The sequence below is a fragment of the Varanus komodoensis genome, unplaced genomic scaffold (genome assembly GCF_004798865.1).
Source record: "Varanus komodoensis strain SLA01 unplaced genomic scaffold, ASM479886v1 scaffold27, whole genome shotgun sequence".
In the NCBI taxonomy this organism is placed as follows: Eukaryota; Metazoa; Chordata; class Lepidosauria; order Squamata; family Varanidae; genus Varanus; species Varanus komodoensis.
Window position 1 is genome coordinate 9,625,260 of NW_025335701.1, and position 21,434 is coordinate 9,646,693.

General features: G+C 50.2%; 1 protein-coding gene across 4 annotated transcripts in view; it reads left to right on the forward strand.

Annotated features, from left to right (window-relative positions):
* The window catches only part of NLRC5 (NLR family CARD domain containing 5), a 77,172-nt gene that overhangs the window by 46,563 nt on the left and 9,175 nt on the right, over nt 1-21,434 (forward strand). For all 4 annotated transcript variants that reach the window (XM_044433992.1, XM_044433994.1, XM_044433995.1 and 1 more), the window contains exons 26-41: nt 799-861; nt 1,681-1,764; nt 2,524-2,607; nt 3,680-3,769; nt 5,440-5,505; nt 5,913-5,996; nt 6,119-6,202; nt 6,770-6,856; nt 7,997-8,071; nt 9,079-9,162; nt 11,993-12,076; nt 13,002-13,085; nt 13,942-14,025; nt 17,057-17,140; nt 18,159-18,242; nt 19,527-19,610. In XM_044433992.1, the coding sequence (XP_044289927.1) occupies nt 799-861; nt 1,681-1,764; nt 2,524-2,607; nt 3,680-3,769; nt 5,440-5,505; nt 5,913-5,996; nt 6,119-6,202; nt 6,770-6,856; nt 7,997-8,071; nt 9,079-9,162; nt 11,993-12,076; nt 13,002-13,085; nt 13,942-14,025; nt 17,057-17,140; nt 18,159-18,242; nt 19,527-19,610 (1,305 nt within the window). The remainder of the gene's footprint in view (nt 1-798; nt 862-1,680; nt 1,765-2,523; nt 2,608-3,679; nt 3,770-5,439; nt 5,506-5,912; nt 5,997-6,118; nt 6,203-6,769; nt 6,857-7,996; nt 8,072-9,078; nt 9,163-11,992; nt 12,077-13,001; nt 13,086-13,941; nt 14,026-17,056; nt 17,141-18,158; nt 18,243-19,526; nt 19,611-21,434) is intronic.

Here is a 21,434-nt window from a genome sequence, read left to right on the forward strand (position 1 = left end):
GCATTTGCCGTTGCTTTAAGAAGTGGCACCTGAGGGCTTCCCCAAGAAGCTGCCAGGGCTCTTGTTCTGCTGATCAGCAAGGGCTGGTGAGGCTGCCGGGTTAACAGCATTGCAGTCACCCTCATTTGCATGCCAAGACCCACGATAATCCCGTGATGGTTATGTTAATCTCCTGCAATCAACTGCCATTGCACGGAGCCCCTCACAGACCTCGCACCTTCTTCTGGCTTCTTCTTCCCCTTGTTTCACCATCAACTGCCCAGCTGCTGGGCCCATGTGACTCAGAACCTATAAAACACTCTGTGCATGTTCTAAGAGCTAGCAGTTGGCGGTGGAGACCACCACCCGGGAGCACGCTGTGGTTAGTAGCTGCAGGGGGCTTGGGTGGTAAAAAAAGGCTGGGGTTCCAGGAGACTCACTCTTTCCCGCGGGGCCTGGCGATTCATTCTTGCCATTGGTAGAGAGACTCTGAGGCCTGTTGTTTGGTGCCTTGTCATCTTGGATGGTAAAGAAAATCCTGCATCCTTTCTCTGCTAAGACAGCCATTTAGGTCTTTGGAAAGTCCTGTCATATCCTGCTGAGTCAGCTTTGCTTTCCATGGGATGCCCGTTTGGATATGCCCATTTTGAACCCTCTGGCTAGCCTGTGCATCCCCTCCCCAAGGAAGAGCCCATTCCCTCAATAAAAAGAAAACAGGATAGAAGCAGACACAGAGCAGGTTTGTGATCATCGTCCACACCAGCCGACACATCCAAACTTCAACGCGTTAAAAGGAGGTCTTTCTGTGTGTGATTCTAGATCCAGTGAAAATGCTGTTTTGCATTTTGTGGAAAATCAAGGGAGCCAAGCAAGATACTGCAGGTATGTGGAAACGAAACAATTTCCCTGCCATTACCGTTTGCTTCTCGCAAACATGCCGCAAATGGCCAGTGTGTTTAAACAAGGCAAGGGCAGAAGAGACCAACAACTGGGCTTTATTCAATGCCTGCAAAGTATTTGATCTTTTGCTCGCAACTAACACATTGTAGATCCAGCTGTTGGTCGTGAGCAGGTCATTTCCCGCTTTCCCTTGCAACAGATTCAAGCAAAACCTTTGGCAGAGAGAGAGAGAGAGAGAATATTTTGAGCAGGCCCGGTTCTTTCTGCCAGAGTCACTTAAACCATAGCAATTTCTTGACTGCAGGCAAGTGATGACATTTGCTTTCGTTGCCTTGCGGCTTTACACCTTTGCTTGGGAATATGTACGGTTTTGCTGCAGAAAAGGGTAATGCATCAGGTAAAAAAAATCAAATAAGGTAAGCATCTGCAACCGTCTGGCTGCCTTCTGAGTATGAAGTGCAAGGAAAGAAAAGAAGCAGTTGCAAGCAGATTCCGGTCTGGCCGACTGAGACTTGGTGGTGCCGGCCCAGTTTGCCGCTCTGCTCCCGGATTGTAATCTGGAGCCCATGGGAGCCGCTGGAACTCTCCCCTTCGGCCCTGGGGTCCAACCCTAAGCGAAGCACTTTTTCTGTGAAAGGACTGGTAGAAGAAAATGGGACGTGTTCACACTGTTGGGTAAGCGGGGCTGGGAGGGGGAGGCTATGGCGCAAGCAGGGGACGCGTCGCCGGCGCGCAATTTTCTTTCTTTGAAAAAGGGGAAGGCCTGCAGCTTCCAACGTTCTTCTTCTCTGTGTTCAACAGGCTAATAGATTGTGGCATTGGGCAGGATGCCATTCAAGATCTCTGTGCCATCCTTGAGAAATGCGATCGCCTTGCCGAGCTGGAGTAAGTGGGGAAATGTTGCCGTTGTTGTCTCGGAAATGAAAATTGGGCTCGAGGAGGGATGGTGGCTGTTCAAGTTGCACTGTTGCAGCTTCCTTCCTTCCTTCCTTCCTTCCTTCCTTCCTTCCTTCCTTCCTTCCTTCCTTTTGTGAATAATGCAGAACTTTGCAGGTTGTTGGCTTTCTTAAGTTAAAGAAAAGAACCCCAAGCATGGTAATGAGAATAACAAAATAATAAACAGGCGATTGATGAAGTAAATTCATCATGTCCACAAATGAGGAACTGATGCTGCAGCTTTCCCTAGTCGGGTGCCCTCCAGGTGGCTTGGACTAGGGCAGGGGTCGTCAAACTTTTTCAGCGGGGGCCAGTGGAAAGGAGCTGGTGGTGGGCACGGGCTGGTGTGGGGGGGCACGCGGTGCAGTGAGGTAGGGGGGCGTGCGTGGCGGCAACTTGCTCACGCAGATCGTTTTCTCTGAGAGAGCCTAAAACCTCAGAGGTGGGCCAGATCGATGGGCATGGTGGGCCGGATCCTGCCCGTGGGCCGTAGTCTGGGGGCCCATGGGCTAGAGCGTCTGTGACCTTTGAATGAGTGCGCCATGTCAGGCACGGCGGGGGCTGCGGGTGAATGCGTTCGGAAGGGACCAGATCCGTCACAGGGTGTGGACTGTCTTCCTGCCGTTGGGCCGGGGACTCTCGCTCACTGCAGGGACGTGTGTTGGCGTGTGATGCCAGCCAGTCCGGTGGGATTTCTTTCTTTTTCAGCCTCTCGGGGAACCGTCTTGGCAACGAAGGACTCCAGTGCCTCCTAGAACATTTGCCCCAGTCCCGGGTTTCCTGCCTCCTGAAGTAAGTGGGCTGCAGACTCGGGTGCAAGGACAACGGGGCAGCTATGGGATTTGGGGTCCACACTTCCCCAGCCCCCTTGGGGTGATGGCGCTGCACCCCCTCCGCAGGCACGTGCTTTCAGGAAGGGGACAATGCCTTTCCTTGGCCACCTTCTCCCCAGAAGCCATGGGCAAAGTTCTCAAGTCATCCAACAGCAACCAACTTTAACCATGAAATAATGTTCAAAAACCATTTCAGTTGTAAGCTGGACAGCCTTGCCATGTAGGGCAGAGGGTGGAGGAGCAGTGCATCTTGAAGAAAACGGGGTTTTGGGAGATGGGGGTTCACGAGGGGCTCCGCAGGTGGCAAGAGCCGGTCTGGTGGGCCACCTTTGGCCTGCAGGCTGGAGCGCCCCCATCGCTTGTCCAGGCTTGGCCAGCTTTGTCCGCTTGTGATTTTTCCCGTGCGCTCCGGGATCATGTCCCTGCTAAATAGAGCACGACCTCTGATTAATCTCAGAGATGGATTAGGAATTGGTATCCGTTTGTTCTTGATCAGAATTGATTCAGTTTATCCTGCAGCTGAGCATGGATCCAAATGCAACTGGTGGTTGATATCTGTACATTCCCATAGTTGTGATGGGAGTCTCAAAACAACATGGGAAATGCATTTGGAAAACACACTGAAAGACAATTTAGGAAACTGCGCAAAGGCACTTTGATCAATGGAAGGAGAATGCATGCATTTCACAAAGGCATGGAATCAATGTATATACTTGATAATAAATGTGCGAAAATACACGTGAATTTTCATGTAAAAAGAAAAAACATAAGCACAGACCTTGCTAGCTTTCTCAACCATGTGGTGGCATTTAAACTTGGGAAAGCATAACTTGTGAAAAACGGTGTAATGTACATAGAAGTTGAAAGCAGATTCCTGAACAATAATTTCAGCCTGGTACAATTCGTGGTGATGCGTCTGAGCCCTAAGGAAGGAGATGGTGCAAGAACAGGAAACGAATCACACAAATGGTACACACAATTGTCCACCGCAGTGCAAAAGTTTGCAACGTTTGCTGTCTCCTTTTGTGTAGAATCAGCCAGAACAGGATCTCGCAAGAAGGAATTCTCCATCTCATTAATGCCCTTGCCACGTACAAAAACGTAGCAGAAGTTCTCGTAAGGTATAATTACTTGTAGTAATTTATCTTTCCTCCCCTTCACTCCCACCTCTTTGTCCTGCAAGCCAATTTGTACACGGAAATATGCACAGATTGGGAGAAAAACGTAGCACAGACGTGCTCTTAAACAAGAGCTCTGAAGGAGGCGTGGATGTTCAGTTTGCGGAGGGAAGCCAGGAATTCAAATTCCCCCCGTGAAGGAGCTGCAGGTCAGATGCACGACCGATTTGCCTTTGCGGGGCAGAGAAGGATGGACGAGCAGGGTGGGCAGAAGTTAGATCAGAGCTCAATTGCCCAGGTCCCACTGCTTTGCCTCACCCCCCATGTGGTTTTGGGGGGCCATTGCCCCCTGCAACTTCCCACCCTTTGCAACTTTTCTCCCCATTTTCCCATCTAAGCATCAGTTCCTAGCAGTAAGAATTGCCAGATGTTCTTTAAAAAAGGGTCAACAAATGCTAAAATAGGCTGGCCGTGTGGGTATTTCTGATTTTTGAGTCCCTGTCGCTTTTGCCTTCTGCCTCTCACATCACTGTAACAGGGCACTCTCTGTCCTGAGTTTTCTGAACTGGCATTCAGCCTTCAGATGGAAAGAGGTTCCCCCTTGCACTGGTTCGTTCTCTCTCAGGGCAGTCCTTTTAAAATTTGGGTATGGATATCTTTTATATTGTTATTTATTTTATATTGTTAGTTTTATATTGTTATTTTTGTATTATATTAAGTTGTGAGCCGCCCCAAGGCTTCAGCGAATGGGGCGGCATAGAAAGGTTTTAATAAATAAATAAAAAATATAAATAAAGCAGTTTCTCCCCCAAGTAGGGATTAATAAAACTAAGCTTCCTGGCAGGCCCAGTGATAATTCATATGGTAATTATCTCTTCTGTTTTGCGTGAACATAGGTAAGGGAGATAGCGGTGAGGTTCAGATGGCCATTTCTTGGAGCAAGAGGCCATGAGCATGTCTCTGATGCCTGCACTTTGCAGGATAAACAAACAAACAAACTGGGAAGCTCCTACATAATCACATTAGTACATCCATGATTAACAGCTTTGGCACAAGCCAGAATATTAAACCAACTTCCAGCCATGATTTATTACCTTGGCTTGTTCCAAGCTGGGTAGCCTTACTTTCCTCGTTCAGATGTGATGTGAAGTGGGGATTAAATGGTTTGGCATCCTGGTAAACCTGCTAAGAGAAAAATCCATAGGTGTACTGTAAGTTATGTTCAGATGAGATGGCAGGAATGGCAAAGAACCTCTACCTGAGTGGCTCATTTCCCCCATCGCCTCCTTCCCAGGTCAAGAGCAGTGTCCCATATCTGTTCCCCCTGCCTCCCTAAAAACCCTTTGCCCCTTCCTAAGCTGCTAATTTTGTTGAAGGGTGGACTTTAAATCTCCAAATTACCAAAAAGAAAGGGATTTGCATTCCTTAGCTCAAGTGTGTTCAAAGACAGGCTGGACATGCATATGGTGGGCGTGTTGTGAGCGGAGCTGGCTGGAGCCGGGGTCAGACTAGATGGCCTGGGAGACCCCTTCTGACTCACTCTGTTTCTATGTTTCTAAGTCCAGCAGAGAATCTGCATTCCAGAATTCAGATGAATACATAGCACACTCTCTTTCCAAAGGATGGTACCCACTCTGGTTTCTCTAAAACTTCATGTCTTCCTTGTCTTCTAGTTTGTCCTCTGAAGAAATGCTGCTTAAGACATTAGTGGGAGAAGATAAACCTCAAAAGACCCTGAGGTAACTGGTTAAGTATGATTCAATTCACCAGTAGAAGCTGGTAGGTCTGGTGTTGATGGGGCAATGTATTCCTGCTGGTTTTTAGTCTGATCTTTAAAGGAGCTCTCCATGGTGCTCCACATGGGTCCTATCCCCAAATTAAGAGTCCTGTCTCCAAACAGATTCCTCACATGTCCATACTGGTTGTTTCCCTGGGTGGTTAAGTGTGGAGTGATCACCATGGCTTGTGCGGTGGGTTCAGACCTCACAATAATCGTATGTTGCAGTGACAACCCACGCTCGGCACAGACTCCACACTCAAGTGACAATTGCCCTGTCTGTGCTGCACACAAGCTACCAGCTGATCACTGTGGCCTGTTGATCTGCTCAGAAGATGCTAACGTGGCGCATGCCCTCCTTTTTTCTAGGCTAAAGCACTGCAGCTTCCAACCAGAACACCTGATGCAGCTCTTCTCTGGGCTGGGGAAATGCACCACCCTGTACAATTTCATGTGAGCTTTTGCTGTCTTGGGCAAGGTTGCATTTCAGTCTGGGTGGGCATGAAAGTCTCCTCTGGTTACCTGGGCTCTGTCTATAAGACTCTCCACGGAAAAATGACCATCTTTGTTCCTAGGTCAACTAACAATGCCTTAATGGTCAACGATGCAGAAGACTTGTTCAGGACTCTGTGGAAACCAGAGGGCCTGCTAAGAACTGGGTGAGAATTCTGCTACCTGGTTTAGTTCAACTGAGCTACTTTGTAGTCCTTTATTTATTCACCCCCCCCTTTTTTCTTACAATGAACTCAAAGCAGTTTGCATCCTCCTCCTCCTCCTGCTCTCCATCTGATCCCCACCACAACAGGCCTGTGAGACAGCCCAAAGTCACCCAGTGAGCTCCGTGGCTGAGTGGGGGCTCGAACCCAGGTCATCTGAGTCCCAGACCCACACTCTCAGCCACTACCCCACACCAACTCTGTTTAGGACAGCACTCCAGAAGCAGAAGCCTGGGGAGAAAACCTGACCCACCTGAGCTACCAAATTGTCCCCCAGGGCTCCGTGACCTCACCATTTTCCCTAGGCACCAGTCGGTTGATGGCTTCCTGGCGTCGGTTCCTTGTTACTAAGACCTAGTTACTAGAAGAAAGGGTTGCATTGCGTTTGATATTTTAGCCTTTGGGGGCCCCGCCAGGTTCACATGGACTCCTGCCCACTCCTGGAATGGAACTTGGCTCTCCCGCTGAAAGGAGCTCTGCTCACCAAGATGCTCGTACTTTGCGTTGCAGCATAGAAGAGCCGTGGGTGAAAGACGAAAGCATCGTTACTTTTCTGAAGATGGCTGCTGGAGTCCAGGGAAACATCACAGCCCTCACGTAATCCCCTTCTCCGTGTTTGATATCTTCCTGACATACTTCTCCAGAGTTAAATACATGGCTGGCGAGAAGATCCAGGAGAGAGACCTTGAATTCCTCACCAAGATTTTTTTGGGATGTCTCTAAGAACACTGTGTGGGATGTGGGTGGTGCAGTGGTTTAAACCGCTGTGCTGCTGGGTGGGCTGGTTGATCGAAAGGTCGCCGGTTCGAATCTGCACAATGGAGGGAGTTCCCGTTGCTCCGTCCCAGTTCCTGTCAACCTTGCAGTTCGAACGCCTGCAAATGCGAGTAGATTGAAAGGTGCCGCTTCGGTGGGAAGGCACTGGGTGGCCAAGGCTCTTCAGAGGCTCTCCAGATGCAACCTCAGCCCTTTCATCTGCTGCCTGGAGGGCTGTCATGTAGAAGATGGCTGGGTTCAGACAATACAATAACCCACACTCTGAGGCTGGGTCGTCGTTGAACCACGAGCAGTGGTCTGAACCTAGGCAACATTTGCATGTCTGACTTCAGAGCCACAGCGGATGCAGAAAGTGCATCAGCTGGGAGAGTATTTGGAGGATGCTCCAAAATTGGAATCCTTTCCTGAGGTCGGAGCTGGGGGCCCAGATTTTTCTTTGACTCTCTAGACAGCACGGTGCCCTCAGAGGCTTGGTCTGCAGATGCTCTGGCTTGTTCTCACCTACCTTCCCGATCCTTGCCATATTTTGCTGCATTTAATTCTTTTAACTGTTGCAATTACAGCTGGGGCTCAGACCTCACTCAAAATGGCAAAGCATCATCAAAAGAGGGCACAGATTAGCTAATAGAAATATAGTGCCACTCACCACTGTAGTGCTGGGGAGCTGCTGGTCACTCTGCTATGGCTGGGCACCCCCAGTACCCAGTCCTTCCTTCTCGGGGTTCTTTACCCCTTGACCAGATTTGGGCTGGACAGTCCTTGAAACAGAGGATGTGTTCAAATAGAGGACTGTTATCCCTCCAATAGGACACACAGCCACTCTATTTGAAATCCAACCTGAAGGGTATTTGGTATTGGGCAGTTTAAATGCATGATGTAATACAGCAAATGCTAGAAGAAGCAAGACACTCCAAACAATCTAATCTTCCTTATTTTTCCTTCATTTTTGCATCTGCTAAGGAGAGATGGTGGTCTGTTCATGGTGGAACAGGAATTCCCTGATTGGGAAGAGAAAATAGAGTCTGTGGTCAGCAGGTGAGACACTTGTACCCTCTCCCGGGTCCAGGCCCTGCTCCTGGCATAACTTAGCCAGCTTAACGTTGTCCTAAACCGATCGTTGCTGCTGGCATAGACTGGAGGACTTGACCGAGCAGGTAAGCCAGGATCTGGGGGTCCCCCATGTGCTTAGACCACACAACACAAGCAAGGAACCACCTTGTGATGTCTGTGGCAATTACCTCCCACTGGAACAAGAAGGTTGTCTGAATTCACCACTGGGCCACCATAGGAAGCTGTTGGGACACCAAGTGGTGTGAACGGCTTAGCCACATCAGGAATATGGGGATTTCTCCCCACACCCATATCACACACACACACACACACCATCCCCCGGTAAATGCAGGAAGGAGCAGCTGTCCCCTGCGGAGCACGGGTTGCCTGGGTTCACACGTTTCCACTGGGCGTTGTGAATGCGGGCAAGGCACTGCTAGGGTCTGAGGTGCCCATTCCCTGCCTTCCCTTCCCGGGAGCGGGGCAGAGCTGCTCTCCGTCAGGCTGCCTTGGGGAGGTGTGAGTGTTCCCCCAGAGTGATGGCTGCAATGATACCCGGCCCTTCCCCGTCTCCACCTCGAACGACGGGGGAGAATCCCACATCGACCAGAGGCGGGAGGAAATTTGCTGTGCCGAGCGTTCGCCGTACTGTGATGCCCTCCTGGGCAACTCCCAGTAGGTCGGAGAGCCCATTGCTCCCTTCCAGACCTCCTGGGGGCAAAGCCTACCAACCCTTTGTTGCTGGGGCCAAACATTGCAGCAACTGGACGGGAAAGCCAGGTGGATGGAGGTGTGGGTACCTGGCTTGCAAGCAGCATCATGCTCCTGAAGCACAATTCCACCTGGAGTGTCTTCTCCACGTCTTGTTCTCCTGCAAAATTGCTACGTAGTTTTGCTGCTGTTTCCACACTCTGTGCATACACAGGGTTAAGGATTCAGGTATCCCTTCTAAGCTGCCGGGTGTGGTTTCTTTGTGTGTGTGTGGTCTGCAGGTTGCACCAGTGTGAACTGGAAGCCAAAGGAGTCTCCTTCTTGCCAGAACTCATGGAGAAATGCTGCCAGCTTTGGGCATTAAAGTGAGTGTTGTTTTTCCACCCTTTTGGGGTGTCAGAAGAGAAAATTTCAGGGAGGCAGAGTGAACTGATATCCCTCATGAGTTGTGGAGGCATCGCTTCTCCCGGGAGCTGAAGCCACTTTTTAACGGCAGTGAGCCACGCCGTCCACACAAGCTGAGCTTTCAGCTCATGAACTTCACTGCCTTTGCCTGGAGGGCAAACTTCCCCTGCTTTTTTCTTACCATAAAGCTGTTAAAAATGTCACAGCTTTGCTACAAGGAAAAGTTGGCAGCCCTATGCATGCAGATTGAAGGGGTAGTGAAGGGTCTGGGCAGGTACAAATGGTTACAATGGGTTCTTTTATTTGCGGCAGAGGATAAGCAATTTTTGTTTGTGATACTCGGTGCAAATGAACACGGGCATTTTATTTATTTATTTATTTATAACGTTTTTAGGCCACACCCATCGCAGAAAGCCTCTGAGCAGCTTACAAGGCAGATAAAACATAGAATAGGATAACATTAAAAATTCGGAGTATCTCGGCCATAATTTAAAACCAATCAATAAGAACAACAAATTAACAATTAAAATATCATTTAAATAAAAAGGTCTTGGCCTGGCGCCGAAAAGCAAATAACAACGGCGCCAGGCGGACCTCTCTGGGGAGCGCGTTCCATAGATGGGGTGCCACCGCAGAGAAGGCCCTCCTCCGGGTACTCACCCTCCTAATGTCCTTCATGGAGGGCTCCTGGAGAAGGGCCTCTGCCGCCGATCTTGGGGGGCGGGAGGGCAAATACGGAAGCAGGCGTTCCTTCAGGTATCCAGGTCCCAAGCCGTTAAGGGCTTTGTAGGTGATAACCAGCACCTTGAATTGGGCCCGGACTTCGATGGGGAGCCAGTTTAATTAAAATGAGTTGAATTAAATTAAATTAAAATGAGTTTAATTTCCAGAAGATATCCATGACAATGATGAATTATTTTCCCCTGGCGGAAGGAATATTTAAAAGTCCAACCACTTACCATGGCAGATGCGTTTCACATTTAACCTGCTCGTTGTTAGCGAGGCAATCAGGGCTATGTGTGTGGGCGGGGGGAGAGAGTGAACAGAAATGCCAGGGAGTGGAAGGGGATTTAAGCTTCTGCCCCTCTTCCAAAGCTGGTTTGTGCTTTTCCTCTCTTGCTGCATTCCCAAGTTCCCTTCGTACCCATGAGGATTTCCTCCCAATATCAGGGGCAGAGGAAGTCTCTTTTCCTGATTTTTCCCTTCCAGACGAAGTTAAATCTGCCCATATTAAAATGATGGCTGAATAAAAAGGTCTTTACCTGGCGCTGGAAGGAGTACAACGTACCGGTGCCAGGAGGGGCTCTCTGGGGAGCACAGTGTAATCCAAAACTGAATTGGGTTACGGTCACAATGAGTAGAATGACGTTTGCTCAAAAGATGGCGGTGCTTCAGGAGGAAACCGAAACGGCAAGCACAGTGATCCAGATGGGCTTCAGTCAACATCGCTCAAGCAGGAATCGGCTGTAATCAGAAGTGTTTGGATGCTGATGGGAACCACTTTGCGCATCCCTTGAAATGTGTCAAATGTGAAGTCAAATATGACTCGTATTCATCCTTCATTATCAGCATGTATTGAGGAGCACAATCTTTCCTTTCTGAAATGTGTAGACGTTTTTTGGCAGCCCCTGTATACCGTTGCTGGGAAACGCCATTTCTCACCCGGCTGCTGTGAGGAGCCCAGCTAAGGCTCCAGAGGAGTTTGCATGGGCTAGGCAAGGATCCAGGTCTCCGCACGACCGAGCGTGCTTGGAGCGCCCCGGGAGTCCCGGCTTCATTCTTGTTGCCACGATGAGCCGTCAAGTCGTCTCCGACTTATGGTGCCCCTATGGATGAGACTCCCCAGAAAGCCCTTCCCTAGACAGCCCTGCTCAGGGGCATCCTGGGGGAAGGACTATCTCATCTTTGGCTGTCCTCTCCTTGCCTGCCTTCAGCCTTCCCTGGCATGATGGCCTCCTCCAGAAAGCCTTGCCCACTGTGCTTTTTAAAAATAACTTTATATTAATTAACCGACTTCGTTACAATACAAATACAAAAATGCACCAAAATGACAAAAAAGTAAAAAAGAAAAACCCCTACAATACAAATTAATTGAATCAAGCCAATTAAAGCAATTCATAATTAAATTATGTGCTACTGAACACAAAAGGTGCATTTCCGCGCCTTCAGGTATGCAATATTTATTTATTTATGGATATATATGTCCCTCTCCTCTTCTTTACTTTCCCTCTCTCAGGAAGACCCCTTCCACATCCCAGATTGCACTGAATCATATGAATCATATGAAAGTTTAATACCCTTCCCTTTTGTTAATACATATTCAATAAATAACCCCCAAAGTCATAACTTGTTCCTTTATGTCCACCCTTTTTTTCACCTTAATACTACACGCTAGCTGTTATTTATAGGTATATTCTGAATTTCCTTATACCATTCACTTAACTGGAAATCACAGTTTTCCTTCCAATTCTTTGCTATTATTAATCTTACAGCTGTTAATAAATGTGTCATTAATTCTTTAATATTCCATTTCCAATGGAAATAAATGATGGACAAATGACTGCCATCATTAATATAAATGCAAAAGCTGGGCACTCAATATTTGCCGGACGGGTTCGGTTTGCCTTGTATCGCAAATTCTGTGTCTCTTATAAGGTCAGGTTCAACCCGGCTGGAAAGCCAGACGGAAAGAGGGGCACTGGCGTACCTGCAGGGTCCTTCCCAACCTCACGTCATCCTTTGCCCAGCGAACACCTGCCGATTCCTCACAGGCTCACTTTGTCCTTTCAGCTGGTCTCAGGTGCAACTCACCGATGCAGAAGCAGCTCTCACGTTTGACACCCTGTTCCACTTCCCAGCGCTGAAGAGACTCAGGTACGCCCGGCCAAGGGCTGGCTGCTCCGTTCTGTGCCTGGCAAGGAGACCTTCCGGGAAGGCCTGCAGCTGCACACGCCCCTCCTGTAACTGCCACGGTGCCTGGGCACCTCCGTGGAAGAGCGTGTGGTCCAGGCTTCCCCATCTGGACTATGCCACTATTGTTGTCCACCATCTTGGTTTGGTGATGGCAGTTCTGGTCCAATGAGTCTGGAGGGTACCAGGCTGGGAAAGGCTGACACAGACTATCAGGCAGAGGTGGGGAAGATGCGATCCCCAAATATTCTTGGACCACAACTCCCATCAGCCCTAGCCAGCATAGCCAAAGATGAGGGATGATGGGAGCTGCAGTCCAGCAGTTTCCGGAGAGCTGCACATGCCCCATCCCTGTTCTAAATATTTTGGACAGAGATGCGGTTCTTAAAAAATGCATATGAAAAACAGCCCAGTGTCTCCAAGGCTAGAGAACAGTCCCTGTGGATTTTATTATTTTATTTATTTATTTATGGATTTATATCCTGCCTTTTTCCTTCAAGGGGCTCAAGGCAGCTTACATCATCTCTCCTCCTCCATCTTATCCCCACAACAGCAACCCTGTGAGGTAGGTTGGGCTGAGAGTCTGTGACTGGCCCAAAGTCACCCGGTTGGCTCCATGGCTGAGCAGGGACTCGAACCCGGATCGTAAGGCGACTTTATCCATCGTCTCCTTGTCAGATACCAGAAAGCAAAGCAGTTGCATCCTGCCCATCCTCTTTTTCACCTGGAATGTCTGTCCGTCCGTCCATCCGCCACAGATGCCGCTAAGCTGCTCGTACTCGCAGTCCAGAAGGGGAGAGGACATCCTTGACTTCATACGGCCTACGGCTGCCTCATGGCCATTTCCCAAGGCTGCTTGTTCTTAACTGCTGTCTTTCTAAATTTCCAGGATCACGTGTTGCAGGATACCTTCTGCGGGCATGAAGTGCCTGGCGGCCGCTTTGCATCACTGTCACGCCATTGAAGACCTCGAGTAAGTGGACTTTCCAGCCTGCCATTGGCTATTATACGCGCCCTTTCACCCCCATATCCACTGAAAGCTGTCTGGTGGAAGCCATCAGAGCTGCTTTATTCTCCTAGCGAGGAACGAGAAACGTTCCTCATCGTCTAGCTTTTTTGCACAACCAGGAGACACACAGCGGTTGTTCAGGATGCTGAAAGGGGTGTGCAAGAGCCGTGGCTGTTTGCAGCACGGACTCCCAGAAAAGCTCAATGCTCAAATTGAATCAGGCACACCCAGAAGAACAATGGCAAGATCACAAACAGAACAGGGGGTGGGGGGGAAGACCCCCTCCACCTCTGGAATAGAATCTCTCCTCCGCTTTTGCTGTTAGTTAGGCGGACTCTGGAGCACATTTTGATTGCAGTTGTCTGTGGATTTGTTGATTTTGAAAACCGGCCTTGGGGAGAGGGAAAAGGGTCTTTCGGTGGGTGGGGCGGGGGAACCAGAAGGACGGGGTGCTGATCATTCTGTGCCTTCTCCGCCCACCTCCCCACTCCAGCAGGAAGGGGCCAAAAAGCCCTTCTAGTGAAATAACGGAAGATCGGAGGAGGGAAGGGCAAGGATCGCCTCCGTGGCTCTTCCTGGGTGGGACTCTCCAAAGCGGGGGCTTCTGAGCAGTGGGGCTCCGACCCTGAGTCCCTCTTCTGTCTAGAAAAAGGGTGGGAGAGGAAGGGAGCGCATGAAGCAGGAGGGCCAGGTTGTAGCCATCGAAATTTGGAGGCGCACGGGCGTTGCCCGTTCCGCAAAACAGAAGGGAGAAGAGGAACGTGCTGCATGCATCCCTCCCCCCCCCCCGAGCGCGTGGGCTGACTGTGCTCCTCCACAGCCTGTCCAAAAGCGAACTCAGCGCGGATGGCGTGGGCCCGCTCCTGACGGCTCTGGAGGGGAAGCATCACTTGCAGAGCATGAAGTAAGTTGCCATGCAGCGGGGGGGGGGGGGTGCGGGCAGGGGGAGATGCCACTCCTTCAGTCTCCAGCTAGCAGGGCTCCGGTGGCTGGGGATGATGGGGTTGGCCTCCAATACATCTGGAGAGCACCGGGTGGGAGAGGGCTGATGCCACTGCTGTGCAGTGCAGTGCAGTCCTAGATAGAGAGGTATGCACTGCCATTCCATCAGCCACTCACTGATGGAACCGGAATCCTTTCCCCCTTTCCCCCTTTCCCGAGGGGACGGACAAGAATTTCTTGCCACTCACACAAACACACACCTGGGTTACTGCACATCAGCCCAGTGTGAATTTGCATGGATGCCTCCCCACATTTATTTTCGAAAAACATCCCCTCCAGGCTGAGATTGTGCACAGCCAGGTACCCACTGCACAGATTCATGGAGATCTGGACTGCTCTGAGTCCCTTGTGCATTGCTCCAACATTCCTCATCCCAGGTGCGCTTGCCTGGAAGCAGCCCCTGCTGCGTTCAGTGGCGCTCATTCCCATGCCGGAAATGGCACCTGGGGGCTTTGGAACAAGCAGGCCTGGACTGGGTATGCGCCACCCCGCCGTCGTGCCCAGAGCGAGGTCTTGGCTTCCGCGTAAGGCAAGGGGACTCCAAAACAGGCCGTGGTGAGCCAAGCATGCTTCATTTGGAGGCTCCATCTACACAGGCAGGATGCTGAGTTGTGTGCCAACACGGGAGAAGGACACATACCTTCATATTCATTTATTTATTCATTAGATTTATACCCCACCTTTTAAAAATCAAAGCTGCTTACATCATTCCCCTCCTCCTGCTCTCCATCTTATCCCCAAAGCAACAACCCTGTGAGGTAGGCTGTGCTGAGACTGGCCCAAAGTCACCTAATTGGCTCCATGGCTCTAGATCGCCTGAGTCCCAGTTCCACGGTCTTAACCACTACACCACACTGCCTCTCCTGTACATGCTGGTGGGTTTCCCAAAGACCTTTGGCTGGCCACAGGGGCTAATAGCATGCCGGATTAGGGTGGATTTGGGGGCTGATCCCCTTAAAGAAGGGGTGGGGAGTCTCAGGTCTGTGTGCCCCAGATGGGCACACACACCCTTCCCTGGAGCTCCAGTCCCCCCTCCCTGGATCCTGCGATGTCGAAATGCCCCTTCAGAGTTTGCTCTCTGGCCAGATGAGCTTCAGGCTAAGCTCAGCTGGGGCTCCTGGGCTGTTGCCCAGGGCACTCCAGCCCCACCTCATTTGCCTTCAGCCCCCTAGCTTTCCCCAGAATGCATCCTCAGAGCTTTTCCAACATCAAATTTGGCCTTTCTGCTGGAAGAGATTCCACAGCCCTGCTTTAAATGCTAACTCATGTACTGTGGCAGAACCTTTTGCAAGTGCGCCACTTGTTATCAGGAGTTGTGCTAATGATAACACAAACACTGGTGTGTTAATTCATACCTGCAGCAGGATAAAAACCTTGCTATCCTATCTCAGGCCATAAGGGTTAGCACACACATCTGGGCACTGAGCGGGAAAGACAGCAGCAAAGGGAAGGGCCTTCGCAGTGGTGGCCCCCATCTAGGGAACGCTCTTCCCACTCAGTTCTGCCTGGAGTCAATCTTGCTATCCTTTCAGCACCCAGTTACGAGAGCCCTCTGTGCCATGCCATTTATTATTATTATTATTATTATTATTATTATTATTATTATTATTATTATTATTATAACATTTCTATGCCGCCCCTTGCCGAAGCCTCGGGGCGGCTTACAACACAATAAAATACATTGAAATACAATAGAACATAATAAATTACCATTAAATTAAATTAAACTACCGTTTAAAGACATCCAAGGATGTTTAATGGCTTGACTGACATACCCATTCCAGGTGTTTTACAGAACTACTCCGTATCATGTATTGTTTTTGTTGTTTTTAAATTGTTTTCACATTTTTGTATTCCAGAAAAGTTTGGAGCACTTTCTTGTACTGTCTCCTTACAAACTGTTGCAAACTACCCAATGAGCTTCAGCTATTGGGAGGAATAAAAATGGAATAAATAAATAATTAACCAAATTGAATTTCTTGATAAATTACATTCAATCTCTCTCTGGAATTCTCTTGTCCAAAAATGTCCACTTTTTGGTCAGTATTGGAGCAATAGTTTTATTAGGTTGGAAATTTTCAATTTAAAAAAATAAAATAAAGTCCGACGTTACTCAGAAACGTCTCCATCCCAGATCAGATAGAATGAGCCCTTTTACTTAGTGGGACACTGTGAGAAACTGAGCAGCCTTTATATTAATAAAACTAGAAAAAAAATGGATGCTGCAATACATTTTCTCAAAGGAAGTAAAGGGAAGAATGAGTCATTTAATCTAATAGTTGAATGGGTGGAATGAATTTCCTGCTCCAGGTAGAATGAAATCCCTCTCCCACCAATGTTGGTTGTGCTGGCAGAATGGCGTAAACAAGCCTTCTCCAGGTCACATGCAAAAGCAAAGCTAGCCATGTCCTCCATACAGAAATTCAAAGTCCCTTTTAGCTCAACACCATCTTTAGGCCAAGCAAAATGTCACAGACGGCTCTATTCTCCCCAAGTCATTCTGACATTAAGCTCCTCAACAATTACCAGGCCTGATTGGAGAGAGATTTCTTCTCTCTCTCAATTGCATCTGTCCATCAGTCACACATACATTCTCTCTCTCAAAAACTGGGCTGTTTTCCCCCCAGAGCTTCTTGCTGCAAGGTTTGGAAGCTCGTGCTCTGTTTGCATGCCCTTCTAGCGCTCTTTTCCTGGATGACAAGGGGGAGCGTAGATGTGGTGGCAAAGCACTGCAGTTTCACCCAGATGAAGTCCTGGAATCCCTCACTTGTGATGCCCAAATGCCGACATTGTCGCCAGTGGCCATGAGTTCCAGATGTCGCGAGTGGAGCCGGCTGGAGCCGGGGGTCAGACTAGATGGCCCAGGAGACCCTTCTGAGTCGCTCTGTTTCTATGTTTCTATCCCTGCTTCACACGCTTCTCTTTTTCCTCAGCCTTAGCTCTCTCAGTCTTGACAATGCAAATATTCTGACGCTGATTTCAACACTCTCCATGATGCCTCTCTTGAGAAGACTGGTGTAAGTATGGTTATTAATGAGAACTTACACTGGTGTTAAGAATGGTCAGCTTCTGTCTGCTGGAGAATGGCAGCATCACTGTTCTGGGGAAAGAACTGGTGGCCTTGTACTGAACGGGACCTTTGGTCCATCTGGGCCAGGACTGCCAACGCTGACTGGCAGCAGCACACCAGGGTTTTGGTCAGATCTTGCTCACCTGCCTGGAAATGCAGGGCTTGGAACTGTGACAACAAAGGCGTTGAAGCAGAGCTGCAGTCCATTCTATTGCTCCTTCTAATGCCTCTGACTTGCCCAGCAAATCAGGGAACCTCTTACACATGAAGCCGAGAGAAGGACCGTTTTCCTTGCCAGAGGGTTTTGGGCAGAGCCCGACAACAACAGTTGGGGGGGTTTTATGCCTGGACTTTCCTACATCAAGCGGGTTTGATGGACTGCAGGTCCTCTCTTAAAGCTGGGGTCCTTCAGGCTTCCGAATCGGCAGATTATGGGCCACCTGCCTCTAGAAAGATGTGGAAACCAGTTTGGGGCACTTCGCTGGAAGTTTAGGCACGCGAAAAGGGTTGCTAACTGGAGGGACTTGTCCTTGAGGCGACCTTGTCTTGCACAGCCAGCGTCCGGGCAGCGTGGGCTTCGACTTCGGGAGTGAGCAGCAGCCAGCTGAAAAAGAGACGTTTCTTCCCCTTGGGCCTGGGAAGGATGGAATCAGGCAGCATGGGCCATTCCAGGCCACTCCTAACATCCCCCAAAAGGCGTTTAAAATAATAAGTTGAGAAACTAGGACTACACTCTGCCTGCAGGAAAAGGGCACAGAGTGATGGCTGCTGGTACACTTGTTGTATTTCCTACTGTTTGACTACACCTCCCATAATCCCCACCAGGCATGCTACCTGGGGATGATGGAAGTTGTGGTACAAGCCCCAGATCACTCTGACTCCTAAGAAAGATTCCCTGGTTGGAGCACCATGGTCTTCTACAGATTAATTAAGGGAATGTTTTTGTGTTTTATTCCGTTTCCCAGTTTGAGCAATAACCATCTGGGGAGTGAGGCCTGTTTGCGCCTTGCAGAAGTTTTGAAGAAGGCCATTCACATGAAAGAAGTCGAGTAGGTCCATGCTTTTTACTTCCTTTTCTTTGTTTCATGTATTTCTATCCCAGTTTTCCACCTAAATGTGGCACTTAGAACCTGGTCCAATCACCCCAAGGGGAGACAGCTAAAATATGCACAGCTGACCAGCTGGATGCATTGGTCCCAGATCTGCAAGATTTACTCTGAGAGGTTTTCCTCGGGCTGACTTGAATGCCACAAGCAAGTCAATAGATAAATATTCAGCATTTCTGTGTGAGCGTATATGTTTAAATAGATATTATTAGTAATAAATTGAAGACCCATTCAGCGTATCTCTGATGGGTCCAGAGCAGCTCTATGTTTTGTTGTGGTTGTTCTGTGTTTTTGTTTCGCTATAAGTAATAGCAAACCAGCAGGGAGAAAATGCCTTAAGGTGGCAGACTGGGGGCAGCTAAGGTGAACAGGCGGCAGAGGGGTGGGCTTAATTCCCCTCCCCTCTCACATCGCTGTGCATATTTCTGCATACCGGCCTGCCAAGCAGCTGTCTGATAAGCTTGCACTCATCCAGTTTTGGCCCTTGTTTTCTGCACCAATCTAGTGCCGGACTGGTGTAACCTTATCCGGAGAACAAGAAGAGCCCCAAGGGGCTGAGTAGCCCCCATTCAGTGGCCCACCGGCTGCCTGGGACTGAGAGACGCACTGGCTTGGCTGCCGGACTGGATGGCGGTGTCTCCATGGAGAGTCTCATCTTCCATGGATCTGCTCCATCCCTTTGACAGCCACCCGCATGGTGACTATCCCTCCCTCTTGAGAAACGCATTCCGTCGCTAACCATGCGCTATGCGAAGGAGCCTTTTTATCGGTCCTGAATCTCCCACTGATTAGCCTTGTGGGATAAATCCCCGGGGAAAAGCGAGAGAAACACCGCCACGCCATGCCATCCTTCACACCTGGCCTCTTCCCTGGCCTAAGCGGTCCCAGATGCTGCACCGTTGCCTCTCAGGGGAATTGCTCCAGCCCCGTGATCCTTTTGCTGGGCCCTTTTCCAGCTCTCTGACTTTCTTGCCCAAGTGCGACAATGGGCACTGTGTTCCAAGAGTGGGTGCACCTTCGATTTATTTCAGAACGGGGTGCTAGCAGCATAAGCTTGTGCTCAGGTGTGCGGGATTGTAGGTGTTGATGCGCAATGACCTCCCACTGGGGTATCTTGAAGTTTCTCTAGAACCAGATTAGATCTCGCAAGCCCCAGTGTTTGCCTGTTCCAGAACTAGAACCGCTAGCATGGCTGTTTACCTATGAATCCTGGCTTTTCTGTTACAGTTTAAGCTTCAACAAGATTCACAGTGCTGGAATGAAAGAACTCACGGCAGCGTTTTCAGAAATGCGGAACGTGACGCACGTTGAGTGAGTACCCTTTGGTGCACCTCAGCCCAGTGAGGGAGTTGCAGGTCGAGGAACTGGGCTATGGAAAGTCTGGGGAAAGAGCTGGAATCCTGCCCTCCCTGATCCAGCTGGAGTGGGTTCATTCCCCTCCCCCCGCACCTGCGCAGGAGAAGATGAGGATTATGGGTGGCCAGGCAGGGCCAGTGGCAGGGCAGGATCCAAGCAGGCGGGGGTCCTGGGTGAGGGTCCCGTTCAGCAGTGCTCACGGTTCACAGGAGAGCTGAGGCTTAGCCAAGGAAGCTTGGCAAAGGAGAGGCCAAGCCAAGCCAAGCCAAGTGAAGCAGGGTGGCCAGGCCAGGCAGGGTCTGTCAGGACCCTGGGCAGAGCCACACTGGCGGGCCCTTGCCGGAGAAGAACTGTTGTCTCAGCACCACGCAGAGGACTTCCGGGGCGTTAGGAAGCCTGCCTGATCTGGCCCTGCTCTTTCCCCTGGTCCCTCTGAGGAGCTGCCTGCCTCTTAAAGAGACATTGCCCCACTTTTCACTTCCCGCTTATGGCCAGCACTGGAGCACTGCCCCACGGTGTGGATGGGTCAGACCGTGCCTGCAGTCACTGGTCGGGCTGGCCATGCATCCGAAACGTCCAGTTCAGTGACCGACTGTCCCTGATTCGTCATCTGAAGAAGCACTGCAGCCCCAGTTTGAGCCTCAGCAGCTCTGCGGGAGGAGTTGGTTTTGCCCTGCTAATCGCAAGGCTCTCGAGCCAAAGCACCCGCCTCGGATTTTCAGGAAGCTCCTTTCGGATGCAGCACAGTTTTGTCCCTCGGTGCAAAGCCTCATCGCTCAGCCTCCTGCCCGATGTCCACAAGGGGCATTGAGGTGCAGCAGGATAGCTTGCGGTTGATGCTGCTCTGAACAGCGATTCCAACACTCCCACTCTTTCTCGAAGTCGCTCCAAGCAGCATGCGTGCTTGTCCATTTAGTCTTCGCAGCCCACTCCACCTCTGCCTGTGAGGTAGGTTAGGCTGAAAGATGATGACTAGCCCCAACTTTTCCCAGTAAGCTATGTGGTTTAGAAGCATAGAAGCCAAGCGAGTCAGAAGGGGCCTCCCGGGTCATCCAGTCCAACCCCCGGCTCCAGCCGGCTCCACTCACAACATGCCCACCATGTGCATGACCAGCCTATCCTTGAACACCTTCACCGATGGGGCCTCAACCACCTCCCGTGAAAGCCCATTCCACACCCTCGGGGTCCCAACTGTCAGGAAGTGCTTCCCAGCATCTAAATGGAACCTGGGTTCCCTGAGCTTGGCTCCGTTGGAGCGCATCCTGCCTTCCTCTGCAGGGGAGAACAGGCCTCTACCCATCTCCATGTGATATCCCCTCACGTACCTGTATGTCGCCAACAAATCCCCCCTGAGTCTCCTCTTCTCCAGGCTGAAGAGACCCAGTTCCCTCAGTCTCGCCTCATACGGCTTCCCCTGCAAACCGGCCACCAACCTTGTGGCCCTACGCTGCACTGACTCCAACCTGGCTATATCCTTCCTGCAATGAGGGGCCCAAAACTGAGCACAATACTCCAGTTGCGGGCACACCAGAGTCATATAGAGTGGTAGTAACACCTCTCTCGATCTAGAAGCCACACTTCTGGCTATGCAACCAAGGGTGGCGTTCGCCCTCTCGACCACCACATCACACTGCTGGCTCATGTTCAGCCTGCAGTCAACCAGCACCCCGAGGTCCCTTTCACAAGTGCTGCTCTCCAGCCACTTGTCCCCTGACCTGTACTTATGACACCCATTCCTATGCCCCAAGTGCAAGACCTTGCGCTTATCCACACTGAACG